The 14,532-nt window shown below is 46.2% G+C and overlaps 1 protein-coding gene across 1 annotated transcript in view; it reads right to left on the reverse strand.

Moving 5' to 3' along the window:
- Window positions 1-870, reverse strand: part of Ctnnbl1 (catenin beta like 1) — a 154,984-nt gene extending 154,114 nt beyond the window's left edge. Inside the window, exon 1 of the mRNA XM_027421258.2 lies at window positions 694-870. Coding sequence (XP_027277059.1) covers window positions 694-723 — 30 coding nt within the window. The 5' untranslated portion in view covers window positions 724-870. The remainder of the gene's footprint in view (window positions 1-693) is intronic.
- Between the last annotated feature and the right edge of the window lie 13,662 nt (window positions 871-14,532).

Here is a 14,532-nt window from a genome sequence, read left to right on the forward strand (position 1 = left end):
TCACAGGTTCCAACACTATTGAGACTAGCAAATGCGAGGCCTTAGGCAGTCAAAAGAGGGCAGAAAGTTTGAATTTCGAGCCTGAACCCTTGAGTTCCAATTAATCCTAGTTTGTAATTGTCTAGTGACCTCAGGCAAGTCCTTTCTTCCTTCTAGGCCACAGGTTCACCAGTACCCTGAGCAAGGAGGTCAAGAAGTCTCTTACCGACCCCATCCCATGCTCCATTTTCCATCTTAATTGCGGGTACATCAGCAAAGGTTTCAAATGGCCTTTCACATATATCCATGTAATATACTTAAATAAACAAACAAACTGAGGCTCAGCGACAGGGTAAAGACTCATCCAAAGCTACACCGGCAGTTGGTAGAGAAACTGAGGCTCAACCCGGAGGAAAAAGCAGTGCTCTCCACACCTGCCTCAAGCCCTACGAATTGGTAGAAACGAGACCAAAGATGAGCAGAAGGGAACCAGGCTTCCGGGTAGGAAAGGGAGATCAAAGGGAACAGGCCTGGAGAAGGAAGAAATCGAAAGGGTCCGCGAGGGCTTCGGCAAGCCAAGTGCAATGACAGGCTAGAACCCCGGGTAGCATGAGAAGTGAGGGCCAGAGACCCAGAGGAGGCGAGATGACGGGACTCTGGCCCTGCGACCCCGGCGGGGATGAGGGGCCCTCCGGCCCTGCCAACTTCACTTACCTGGTAGCTTAAAAGTTCGCCCACGTCCATGGTTCCAGACCCAATCAGCACAGGGTGCCCTGGTTACCTCCACTCACTCCGGAACCACCGGTGGCTCAGCGGCTTTTCCTGCCACACTGCCGTAAAGCGCCCGGAGAGGGGCCTCAGAACCAATAGAGTAAGAGAGCGCGAGGCCGGCGGGACCGCCACACTGCCGTGAAAGGAAGTGCGACCATAAAGCGCGCCGCGCTTTGACTCTGCAGCTTCCGCCGGGATCCTGAAGGGGCGGGAAAGGGGGCGGATACTTAGGTAAAGGATCCTAACCTAAGTGGAGGGCACAGGGCAGGGCGGGTGTGCACACCCTTACTAGGCTTCCAGATAAAGAAACAGGTTTGGAATACGCTAAAATTGCATATGCGGATTTTTTTTCCTTTTTCTTTCTTTTCCTTTTTGGTTTTTCAAAACAGGGTTTCTCTTTATTATTGGTTTGGAGGCTGTCCTGGAACTCGCTCTCGTAGACCAGACTGGCCTCGAGCTCACAGAGACCCTCCTGCCTCTGACTCCCGAGTGCTGGGGTTGAAGGCGTGCGCCACCACCGCCCGGCCTGCTTATGCGGGCTTTGTTTTGGGGTGCCTTCATGCGTCCACGGGTTAGTGTTGGCTCACGAAATGGCACCTGGCCATAGATTATTATTGGCTGAGAAACCGTTGATATCACATTTGCCTCTGAGCTTCTGTCTATTCGTCTACCCAATGGCAATGGCATGATCTCCTATCTACCCAAGTAGTATTGAAAAGGCTAATGGGGGTCTGGAGAGACGGCTCAGCGATGTAGGAGCATTTACTGCACCCCCAACAAGGACAGCTCACAATTGCCTGAAACTCTAGTTCTAGAGGATCTGATGCTTTCTTCTGGCCTCGGTGAACACCCAGCAGCATACATGTGTGCAAATACACACATACACCCACATTCTTATAAAAAGAGGTTTCTGGGAAAGAAATCTGCCCATTATTGAAAGGGTTAAAGAGTTTGTCTTCAGGGATTACATGAGAGCCCATCCAGAACCCCCCATTCAACTGTAAGGAAATTGTTATTCCGCAGACTGCCAAATCCTCTCCTCGTTACCTTTCTGCTAGCACTTCCTCTGCTGCTCACAGGTCTCAATCTGTCATTTTGTACTTGATGGTTGATGTTTTATTTATTGGCAGCCTCTACTAATTGGACTTCAGACTCTCTGAAAGTTGGGATTGAATGTGTCATCTTCATCTTCATACCATGGACTTTGTAAACTTTGGTAAGGAGGATGGATTTTAGGCTGCCTACGTTGGGAAGCTGTTGAGATGGTTTAAACAGGGATGTTTTCTGACTGGGTTTCTGTTTTTAAAGGGTGGCCTGCGAAAACTGCATTTAACAGAGTTCATTTGCATGCCTTTCCCCTCCCATTCCTATAAGTGTAGACTGTGACCTCAAGGGAGGCAGGACAGAGTAACAGTGAGAGCAAATCCTTTGGGCCATGAACAAAATTGTGTCCTAGTTTGTGCCTTGATTCAGTCAGCTTCGATAGACACCCTTGCAAAAACCCAGAATTCGTTTTCAGAGAATCTTCCAGCAAGTTTACATCAGCTTGGAAACACCCACGACGATGGAGTATTTGTGTCATGAAGATCAACCCATGCTACAAATCACAGCTGTCAGCCATTCTCCCAGAGAGCCAGTTGTTAAACACTCCTACTTCTCTGGCTAGCCAGCTTTCTGCCATAGCTAGACTGGCCAAGTTACTTCCCATGTCCCCAAGTTGCAGTTTTCTCATCTATAACAGGACAAGTAATTAATAATACAATCAACAGATAATTAGTAAGAACCTACTCAGTGCTAGATGCAACTCTTGACTCAGGATGAAGCTCACTTGTGCTTGTATTAGGGAGGGATGTGAGTGTGTGTACATGCAAGTGTGGGCGGGCAAACGCCATGGCTCACGCGTGGAGGTCAGAGGACAGCCTCCGGTGTTGGTACTCACCTGTAGGGAGACACCCTAGCCCCGCCCAGTAGTCCTGGGACAGGTACCAGGTGGACCCGGGACTCGCCCATAAGGGCGTGGTGAAGGAAAGCTGGGGTGACGTAAGGGAGCTTCTTAAGGGCTGCACGTGGAGACCCTGGCTCTTCTTTTCTGGCCGCGCTGGCTGGGTTCCTATAACCTCGCTCTGGCCTGCGTTTTGCCCTGGTGCTTTCTTGAATAAAGAAATCTTACCGTCACGGACTGGGGACTGATTCATCCTTTAGCGTACGCTACAACCTTAATCTTCACTCACCTTCCACCTTGAGACAGTCTCTTTGTTGTTTGCCCCTGTGTAGACAAGACTAAGATGCTCCATTGGCTTCAGGAGAGTCTATTGTCCCCAAGTCCCATCTCAGCACAGAGCAATAGCGTTAGAGATGCATGATGTTGTGCCTGACTTTCCACGGACTTTGGGGATTCAAACTCAGGTCTTCGTGCTTCCAAGGCAAGTGCTTTACACACGGAGCCATCTCATCTCCCCAGAGCTTTGAATAAAACAAGGTCTCTTCCTTCTGGGAACATATGTTCTTGTTGAGAGGGGTGGAATCTCTTGTACAGAAAAGAAATGTAGCTGAGGGCTGACATCCTGGGCCTGTGCATCATGCTGTACAGATGTCAAGTAACATTCCCTGGCTCACAGATTTTGCCTGCACCAGCACGAGAACCTCAGTCCAGCACTCCTGGAGACCTGAACTGTTTCCATGTGTGCACCTGTCCTATATATGTCTGGGTAGTCCTCTCCAGGGATCCTCTGCTCTACTTCTTTATTGTCACCTGCTAAAGCACTTGAAGGGGAGCCTGGCCCCTGTCACCGTCACTGTTGCTCTACCCAGGGCACTGTTCCCAAGCACTCCAATAACTATGGATCCTCAGAGGGGCTGTGGCATCCGCTTGGATCCTCGCAAAAAAACACCTGTTCCTAAAACACCAACAGTGGCTGTTCATTGTGGTACCATACTGCGCCTTGCAGAAGCATGAAGTGCAGGTTGCCATCCTCGGGGTCACACCTGTTTGGCCTCTGAGACATTCCACTTGACCCCCACATCTCATCTCTTCCCGCCACAGCATCCCACCAGATGAAGGTCATATATTATCCCTGAGTCAGACCTGACACACGACACTGTTTCTATCCTCATTTTACAACCTACCCCCAAGTGTCCCACAAAACCTCTAAGTTCTTCCCTTTCCTGCAGCTCCCTTCTTCCTCCCTCATTCCTTCCCTCGCCCCCTCCCTCTCCTCCTACTCATTACTTTCTTTCTCTGCTTCCTTCTTCCAAAATCCTCCTCATCACCATCATTTTCCCGTTACCCAGTAGGCATAGCATTAGGTCATCACACTCCAAGTCCTAGATCAGGCTCAGATCTTCTAGCCCTACACATAGAAGGTTCACAGTAGTCTCTCTGAGTGGTGGAGTAAAGATAGCTTTTATGTCTTTTTCTTCCTCTTGCTTTACTGTCTCAATTTCTACCTTGAGCCAATATTAAACTAACTGAATGATAAAAAAAATCACTCTTACCATCACAGTATTCATAAAGTTACCTGTAAGCCAGTAACGTGAGCTTTGTCAAGTTGCATGCATCTGTGCCCTTTTGGGTGCCTAAATCTCTCCCAACATACAGCTAACCATCAATTTCTCTCCACAATGAACAGCCGCTGTTGGTGTTTTAGGAACAGGTGTTTTTTTTTTATAGCACATGTTACATTTTATATGTATATTTATGTTGTATGCTTTTGTTTCTACCACCACAATATTCCAGAAAGGATTTTAGGTAGCTTACAAAGATACTTGAAACACAGCCAGGGAGCATAAGTTAAAAAGAAAGCACGAGAAAAATGGAAGTGCAGAGAGGAGAATAAAGGAAAGACAAATAAAGATGATACAAAAGAATGCTTGGTGTCCTGCTGGCATGCTCTGTGAGGCCATGTGTTGGGCTTCAGCTGCTCACTAGCAAATCCTTAGCCAGAATTTTTCGCTCTAATGCCAACCAGCTCACCTAGTGGTTTTCAAATGAATGCATCTGTGGGATAGTTTTGGAAACAACCCCAGTCATGAGGCCTGGTGGCCATGGACCAGTTAGTGGACAGAGAGCATGGGCAGATGACACCACCTTCATTTTGTTTCCTTTCTTTTTCTATTTTTAAATTTATTTTATGTGTGTGAGTGTTTTGCCTACATTCGTGTATGTGCATCAGGTGTGTATGTTTATTCTCAGAGGTCATAAAAGGGTTTCAGATCTCCTGGAACTGGAGTTACAGATGTTGTGAGCCACCATTTGGATGCTGGGAAACCGCACCCAGGCCCTCTGAGAGAGCAACAAATGCTCTTAACTGCTGAGCCATCTCTCCAGCTCCTATTGGAGTTGAACTTTTTTTTTTCTTTTTCTTTCTTTTCAAGACAGGTCTTACTATGTAGCCTTGGCTGGCCTGCAACTTACTTATGTAGATCAAGCTGGTCTTGAACTCACAGAAATCTATGTGCATCTATCTTCCAAGTGCTGGCATTAAAGACAGGGTTTCTCTGTAGCTTTGGAGCCTATCCTGGAACTCTCTCTGTAGACCAAGCTGGCCTTGAATTCACAGAGATCTGCCTGCCTCTGCCTCCTGAGTGCTGGGACTAAAGGTGGTGCCACCACCGCCTGGCTAATGTTCTTATTTTTTAATACTTGGAAAATTTCAGAAAAATAAACAATGAAATATGATCACATCAACCTCCTTAGTAAAAGTTTGTATTGCTTTTGTTTGTTTGTTTCTTTGGAGGGACACAGGCCACGATGTGTGTGGAGGACAGAGGACAGAAGTCAGTTCTTTTTTTCTACTACCTAAGTCCTGGGATTGAACTCAAGTCATCAGCCTCAGCTGCCAGTGTAATTTACCCACTGAGACACCTCACCCACATTTTTAATGAACATTTAAAAAATATACATCTTCTGGCTCAGTGGTTAAGAGCACCAGCTGCTCTTCCAGAGGACCAGGATTCAATTCCCAGTACCCACATGGCAACTCACAATTGTCTATAACTCCAGTTCCTGGGAATCTTGACACCTTCACACCAATGCACATAAAATAAATTATATATATATATATATATATATATATATATATATATATAATGCCTTCTAGAAACTTACAGTCTAGTACAGACAACAGTGCATATTGATTTCAGGAGGATGGGGAGGGTTGCCACTGTCTCTGGCAATTTTGTAGTCTTTGAGCTTTTCTCTTAGGCACTTGGTAGAAAGGATAGAGTCAAGGCTAATAACTGGGTATGGTAGTCATGAAAACGTTGGCATCATTAAAAGCTATCTGAATGCACAATGACCAAAAATTAGTTCAAATGCAAATTCATAATGGATTTGAGATGTCTGGCAGCACACATCTGAGTTGTGTCATATGGCTTCACTGCAGCATTGGTTCTGAACACACAACGCGTCACTTAAGGCCTGAAACACCTTGGTTCAGGTTCAAGACTACTGTATATCATGAATTGTGGTGCTTATATTGTGCATACAAATGTGATGGTTTAATTATAGAAAACAAAGAATATATATATATATATATATATATATATATATATATATATGTTCTTACCACCATCCCTCAACATACAAGTGTCAAATTAGTTTATTTTTGGATTATATTGTGTTGGAATGTTTGGTTTAAACAATCACTATTTTCGTTCCTGACCTAAGTTTCATACAAGGAAATCATTAAATAAGTTTTGGCTTGAGACTTGGGCATAATTTCCAATAATTTTTGAAACATTTTCAAACCTCATCTGCCATTTTGTACTGTGTATTTACACGAGGCAGTGTTCCCAGCCTTGGTGAATATAAAGGTGAGATGTCTGTCAATCAAGGTTATTCCTCTATTGGAGCCCCTCCCACTCTCGAGAATGCATTGTCACATTTTTAAGAAAATTTTTACACTTATTAATTTAGCTTTATTGTGGGAGAGGGTGCATGGATGTGCCATGGCTTGTATGTGTGGGGTCAAAGGACAACTTCTAGGAGCTGATTCTCCCCTCCTGATGTTCAAGCTCCAGGTATCAAACTCAGATCATCAGACTTGGGGGCAAGCCCCTTCACTGTGGGGTCGCCTTCCTGGCTCTCTTTCTCACTTTTCCTTTAATAAATCTACATTCTTCTAAAAATAAAATCAGCCCTGCATACTATTGAGGATGCTCAGCATCCTGCAGTAGGAAGTACATACCAAAGATTTAAGTCTATGTAAAAATAAACACGTGCACAATCTCATTAGTATGTAAATTTCCTTTCATTCTAATAAGTAGTAAAATTATATGTACACCAAAGAATTGTTCGCAAATAAATTTCTTTGTGTTTTTTTTCATCAGTAAATGTTTGACTTCGCACTTAGTATACCTATACTCCAGGGGTTGCATAAACATTTCTTGGGCAAAAGAGGTCACCAGTAGAAAACACTTATGAATCCCTGGTCTATAGAACCTAGAGAGAAATGCCAGCCCTGAGTAGTCCAATTGCAGTAATTAACATTAGCATGGGTATTCATCTATTATGTCCATGTGTGGGTGTGCATTGTGTTTATATATTTGTGTGGGTGTGTATACGCAAGCACATGGAAGCCAGAGGCCAGCATCAATGTCTTCCTCACTTGATTTTTGGAGACAGGGTCTTCTGAATCTGGAGTTCGCTGATTCAGCTAGGCTGGCGGGCCAGTGACCTCAGGGATCTGCTCATGCATCAGTGTCTTGGCCATGTGCTGCAGCACCCTGTGTTTATGAGGGTGATTGGTACCTTAACTTGGGTCCTCATGCTTGTGTGACTGGCACTTTACCCACTGAGCCATCTCTCAGTCCCCTTGGATATTTATTTCTTGTTCACAAGAGTCCCTTGAGGGTTTTAGACAGATGGCCTTCTATATGTTGACTCAGGCTTCTGTTTCTTTGTACTTTGTGGCTTCAGTGTCTCCTAAGGATTCAAGACCTTTGCTGACAGTTGGTAGGCGGGAGGGGGGATCACTGAGAGTTGCCTCACCTGTGCTTCACCCCTGTTATCATCCCAGTTCCATAACACGGCCTTGTGGTTATTCCTACACATAAGAAAGGTCATGAAATGTAGTCCCTCCATGGGCCACAAAGAAGAATGAGTGGGACTCACTAGCTCTTTGCCTAAGCTACTCACACTTACCTCTCAGGACCATTCAGCAAAGGTGACATGCCGGGCACAGAATAGGTGCTCAGTCAACATGGACATATGAGGCCATATGCTATGTGTGTGCAACAATAGTGTTACTTCTTCAGTAGCTAAACCATGAACTAAGCACTGGGCTTCTGTTTGATCTCTGATTCTTCTGACATCTATGCAAAGCCTGGAGATTACCCTCTCTATAAAGATGAAGAATCCAAGAACCAGAGAGAGTGAGGGGCTGGCCCAAGGCCACATAGCTAGAAGGAACAGATTCAAACCCAAGGAAACGTAGCTCAACAACCTGTGATCATCTCACCAAATCACGACCCCATTGAGCACAAAGAACACACACAGGTCTGGACCTCAGGGAGAAGGCTGATTTGGTGGCTCTTCATACAGAAGTGTAGCAAAAAGAACAGTATATACAGGTAGTACCCTGAAAGGTTACTGGCAAACAGCAGCAGGATAATACTAAGCGTACTCCTAACTATTCCCCTCGCCTGTCTCCAGCTCCCGATCCAGTCACTCTCCTCCCATCCATGCATCTTGCATTTCAGTTCAGTTCAGTTCTCTCCCTCACGGTGTCCCTCCTGTACAAATCCACTGGTCTCTGGGCTTCTCAATTCACTTTTGCACTCCGTGTCCCAATGGGTCTGAGAGAGACCCCACCAAATCCTTATCTCTCCACACATTCTTCATTCACCTAACGAAATATTTTGTGCTGAGTTCTAGGGTTGAGTCTGATGGTGGAGAGAGATGGGAATCAAACATTCATACTAACAAACTCGGAAGAAGAAACCAGATCTCTGAGTATGGACTACAGGGAATCTGAGCCAGCCTGAGAGAGAGCAGCAGGCTGCCCAGGGATGTAAAGGATATGTAGGGATTATTTAGGTGGGGGAGCAGGACAAGATGTACAAAGGCTCTGTGTTGAGAGGAAGCATCTCTGAAGAACAGAAAGGAGGCCAGAACTGCCAAGTCCAAGGGTGTGGTGGACAGTGGGATTCGGGGAGGACGTAGAGATGGGAAGGTGCTGGCCCACTAAGGCCCCGAAGAATGGAGACAAATGTTTAGTCTTTATTCCCAAGAGCAGAGACCCATCAAGCACTTTAAGTCAATGGATGTGTCTGCTAGGTAAGATGCTGATGTCCCTGTATCCTAGCATTTCAATAGAAAATTAGGACCTCTGGCAGCCTGGCAGATGAATGCCCGGCCCCTCCCTCCTCAGGCAGGAGACTATGAAATACAGCCAGCTGCTCTCTGGCTCCGAAGGCCTCTGGTGACTTCAGCTCCAGGTACCCAAAGTATACTCTGCTCACAGAAGCCCTCTGTTGTTCCTTTTCCTGTCTTAAACACTTCCCTATTTCCAGAAGTTTCCTGGGATCACCCCCAGGCAAACCCCATATACCCAACCTTTATCTTACACTTCCTAGAGAAACCCCAAGAAGCTAGTCTACAATAAAGATTATGAGTTTGAGAGGGAACAGAAAAGCTGCTGTGTAGGTTGGAGAGACCCCTGGGATGGCAGCACTGGGCAGGGCAGGGCATCTCATCAGCAGGACTATGAGATTCAGTGACCATGTTCAGAAAGGGAGGGGCCTATGGGAAGCATTGCCCAAGCTTCTGTCCACCCTAGCAGGGAGTCAAGGGGAAAGGCCAAGAATACATATGTTAATATTTCTACGCATGTCACAGAACAGCTTGTAGCCAGCAGATTTTCTGGAACTCTCTGCTGTCTTTTCACCCTGCCTTGACACATCAGACTCTAGAAGAGCCCAGCTGCCATGTCCCGGGGAAGCCAGCATTTTCTCCTGTAGGGCAGGATCCAATAACAGTGTTCTCATCCAATAAAGGAGGCTGGCGCACAGGGACAAAATATTGAATTAAAAACAATACCAGAGCCTCGGAGCTCATGCCACCCCTGAACTGCCTGCGCATGCTTTTGCTCTGCAAATTGGTAACGGGAGCCCCAGGGAAATACTACCCAGGAAAGGCGGGGTGGAAAGAGGCAGTGGGGAGGAGAGAGAAGCTGCAAGGTCCTGGCCACAGCTGGCTGAGCCAACACCAAGGAGCAGGGCAAGGATTCAGCTTCAGAAACCCCAAGCTCTGTGTCCTGGCCTTGGACATGGCTCAATGGAGCTCATCCAGGGATAAAAGATGCCTGTGTTCACTCACAGCTCTGGGGTCAGGCACTCACAGGTTTGCAGCATGAGTCTACAATACTGATGGATTCTGCGACCTTGGGTGAATCCTCAAGGACCCTGAACTTCAGTTGTTGTCTCAAGGCGTCTTCCAGGCCAGCAGTGTGTTTAGCCATCATTCGATTCTAGCCATCGGTCCCCCTTCCAAAGCTCTGAATAGTTAAGTCATCTGCCCAGGATCACACAGCCAGGTACAGCTGGATCTCAGACCAAAGTGGTGGAACTTCTGCAGGCTCCTGCTGTGGTCTAGATGCTTGGATCCTCCCAGACTCTTGCCTTGAAACCTATTCCTCCTCGTGATAGTATCAGAGGCAATGCCCACAGGAGGTGACAAGGTCATAGTCCAGAGCCCCACACAACCAGGACTAGTGCCTGTCTTAGGTAGGGTTTCTATTGATGTGATAAAACACTGTGACCAAAAGTAACTTGAGGAAGAAAGAGTTTATTTTATCTTACAACTTATAAGTTCATCATGCCAGGAAGTCAGAGCAGGAATCTGGAGGCAGGAGCTGATGCTAAGGCCATCCGGGAATGCTGCTTACTGGTTTGCTCCCCGTGGCTGCCTCTGCCTGCTGTCTTATAGAACCCAGGACCACCAGCTCAGGGATGAAACTACCAACAGTGAATCAGGTCCTTACACATCAGTTATTTATCAAGAAAATGCCCTACATACTTGCCTAAAGGTCAATCCTGAGAGCTTGTTTAGAGGTTTTGTTTTTTTGTTTGTTTGTTCTGGGTTTTTTTTTTTTTTTTTTTTTTTTTTTTTTTTTTTTTTTGGTTTTTCGAGACAGGGTTTCTCTGTGGCATTGGAGGCTGTCCTGGAACTAGCTCTTGTAGACCAGGCTGGTCTCGAACTCACAGAGATCCGCCTGCCTCTGCTTCCCGAGTGCTGGGATTAAAGGCGTGCGCCACCACCACCCGGCTTGTTTAGAGGATTTAACAGAGGATCACAGCTACTTCTATACCCTTGACAGAAGACTGGTCCTCCTCTATTCAGGGAAGGTCATCTTCAACCGAGTGACCACCACCTTTGGGAAGGATGTACATGGCATGGTGAGAGAGGAAGGAGTCACCTGCCTAGTCAGCCAGATCAGCCAAATCAACACTGGCAATCAATGGGGTTACAGATGTCACAGCCAGATCACCCTCACATCCCTAAAAGTCAATCTCAGGGTGATATTTTCTCAATAATAAGTTCTTCTTCTCAGATATACCCAGGTTTGTGTCAAATTGACAAAAAAATAACCAGCAGGGCCAGACATGGTGGTGCACACCTTTGATCCCAGCACCTGGGAGGCAGAAACAGGAGGATTTCAGTGATGCCAGCCTGGTCTACATAGCAAGTTCCAGACCAGCCAGGACTGTAAAGACAGATCTTGTGAAATAAATAAATAAATAAATAAATAAATAACACCAACCAGAACAGTGTCTTTATTAAAAAAAGACCAAGGAGCCAGAGAGATGGCTCAGGTGTCTGAGACGGTAAAGGTGTCTGCCACCAAACCTGATGACATGAGTTGGATCCCTGTTGTAGAATATTTAACTATGTAAAGATGTGCTAACATTTGTTTATTGGGAAATATTACTTTAGTTATGAAGGGTGTGTTACTTTTGTTTCTGCTGCCTTTGTTAAAGATGTGAAGATGTGTTACATTTGTTTCACCTTGCCTGCCTAAGCCACCTGATTGGTCTAATAAAGAGCTGAACAGCCTGTAGCTACGCAGAGAAAGGATAGGCTGGGATGGCAAGCAAAGAGAATAAATAGGAGAAGAAAGCTAGGCTAGGAGGCAGAGAAAAGAAGAAAGAAGAGAGAGAAGAGAATGAGGAGAAAGAGGGACCTGCCTGGGACCAGAAGCCAGGAGGCCACCAGCCAGTCAGACATGGAGACAGCAGGAAAGTATGATATACGGAAAGAAAGAAGGTAAAAAGCCAAAGGCAAATGTAGATAAAGAGGAACAGATTAAAATAAGAGCTAAGATAAGGCCGAGCATTCATAACTAATAAGAAGACTGTCATGATTTGGGAGCTGGTTGGTGGCCCAAAAGAAAAAAACATGCTACAGATCCCAGGACCCACAAAATAGAACTGATTCCCAAAAGTTGTTCTCTGACTGCCACAAGTATGTTTCTGCCATGTCTCATGTGCTTCCTCAACCCCCACATACATTCAAAAAAACATTAAAATTAATTAAAATAGCAACTTGAGGAGGAAAGAGTTTGTTTGGATTACACTTCCACATCACTGTTCATCATCAAAGGAAGTCAGGACAGGAACTCAAACAGGGCAGGAACTTGGAGGCAGGAGCTGAGGCATCGGCCATGGAGGGGTGCTGCTTACTAGCTTGCTCTCTATGGCTTGCTCTACCTGATTTCTTACAGCACCCAGGACCACCAGCTCAGGGATAGCTCCACCTACAATGGGCTGGGCCTTCCCCCAGGAATCACTAGTTAAGAAAATGCCTTACAGGCCTGTCTATAATCCAATCTTATGGAGGCATTTTCTTAATTGAAGTTCCTTCCTCTGAGAGGACTTTAGCCTATCTCAAGTTGACATGAAACTTTTCAGCACACTTATTCTGACTGGCTTGTTTGTTTGTTTGACAAGGTCTCTCTGTGTGTAGCCTTAGCTGGCTTTGTAAACTCATTAAGTAGACAAGGCTGAGATCCACCTGCCTCTGCCTCCCACGTGCTAGGATTAAAGGCTTGCACCACCATACCCAACTCAAGGGGGTTTTTTGAAGTATCACTTCTGACACCCATCACCCAAACGGGTTTTTTAAATATATAATCCTGATACTCACTGTGATCTTAAATGCAAATTTGGTTGAATTAAGAAGCATCTGGGAGATTACTAAACACTCCTCTAGGTGTGTCTGTAGTTTGCAGAGACAATTAGTTACCTGGGAGGCCCACTGTGAATGTAGATGGCACCATCCAGTAGAATGGGGGCTCAGATGAAGCAAAAGAGGAAGAAAAAAAAGACACCGGCTAATGCTGGCATGCTCTGTGTCTGGCTCTATGAGGCCAACAGCTTGACTTCCCAGCACCCTCCCTTCATGATGTTGAACTTCACCACAGCCCAGAAATGACTGACTGACCTGGACCGAAGCCTTTGAAATTATAGTCAGAATAAATCTTTCTTCCCTTAATGTGCACCTTTCAGGTCACAGCAATGAAGATGCTGACTTAACATAGAAGTCAACATGGCTCTACCATGATCTGGAGATGAGAGCTCAGGAGGTAAGTACATTTCGTCTGCTGAGCAGCACCTCACAAGCAAGTGAGATAACGCAGAGTGAGTGGGGAGAAATGCACTGAGGTTGTACCATGGCTCTGGGCGTACCCAGTGTCTGGCTCAAGGTAGGACATGGGCAGGATGGCATGGCTTCACAAAGCCTTCCTCAGGGCAGACAGACAGGCAAGTAGAGAGAGCAGCAAGGGCCCAGGATCATGTTCTCCAGGGTCCATTTCTGTCCTTATGGCAGAAATTCAACTGGAATTAGTTAAGGCAAAAGGAGAACATGATCACTCGAGTGTCTAAGGAATAATGAGAGTCCTGATGCCCTTTGACCTCCAAAAGCAGGTGCAAGTCAGAGGTACCAGGCCCATACACTTTCCTTACTCTCATATGAGACTCTGACTCCTTCCACAGAGTGGGGGACTTAACTACCAGTAGCTTCTGGATTTAAGTCTCATGGGGTATGGCTTGGAAAGAGATTGGCTCAGCTCCTGGTTTGGAAAATACAGTGGAAAAAGCTAGGGGTGTAGCTCAATTGGTAGAGTGCTTGCCTAGAATGCACAAGGTCCTGAGTTTTATCCTCAGTACTGCACAAAACTGGCTTCGGTGTTGTAATCCCAGCACTCTGGCGGAGGAGTCTGGAAGATCACGTTCAGTGTCATTTTCAGCTACATTTTGAACTTGAGGCTAGGTTGGGATACATGTGGCTCTGCCTCCAAATGAATGAATGAGCAGTGGAAAGTGGCCAATGCCTTTCGATTTGGTCAGGGTTCTACCTGTAGCCTAATTAAGTATGTCCAGAGAGATGAAGCCAAGTACCAGCATGATTACTCTGTTGGGGACCGCAAAGGGCAGGCTGGGGAGGCATGGCTCCCAGAAGCTGGGTCCAGAGAGGGGTGAAATCAGCTGCAACCTAATATGCACCCTTGACTACAGGAACTGGAGCGCCCAGCACATCCCAGAGCATCCTCAGAACTGGAGAGTCAGAGCAAGGAGCACCAAGGAAAGCAGGTGGCCCACAGCTTGCTTGTCTGCCGTCTGCATGGTGGAGAAGTCCCAGTGGGAGTGAATGAATGATGGCACCTTCTGCCTTTGATGTCCTTCTTAAGTGACACCTCTGACCTGCTGTCAAGGACTTTGCGGTGCAGAACAATTTAGTTGCTCAAGAGGTTTGTGGTGGTTTGAGTGAGGAATGTCCCC

The sequence above is a fragment of the Cricetulus griseus genome, chromosome 6, assembly GCF_003668045.3.
Source record: "Cricetulus griseus strain 17A/GY chromosome 6, alternate assembly CriGri-PICRH-1.0, whole genome shotgun sequence".
Lineage (NCBI taxonomy): Eukaryota > Metazoa > Chordata > Mammalia > Rodentia > Cricetidae > Cricetulus > Cricetulus griseus.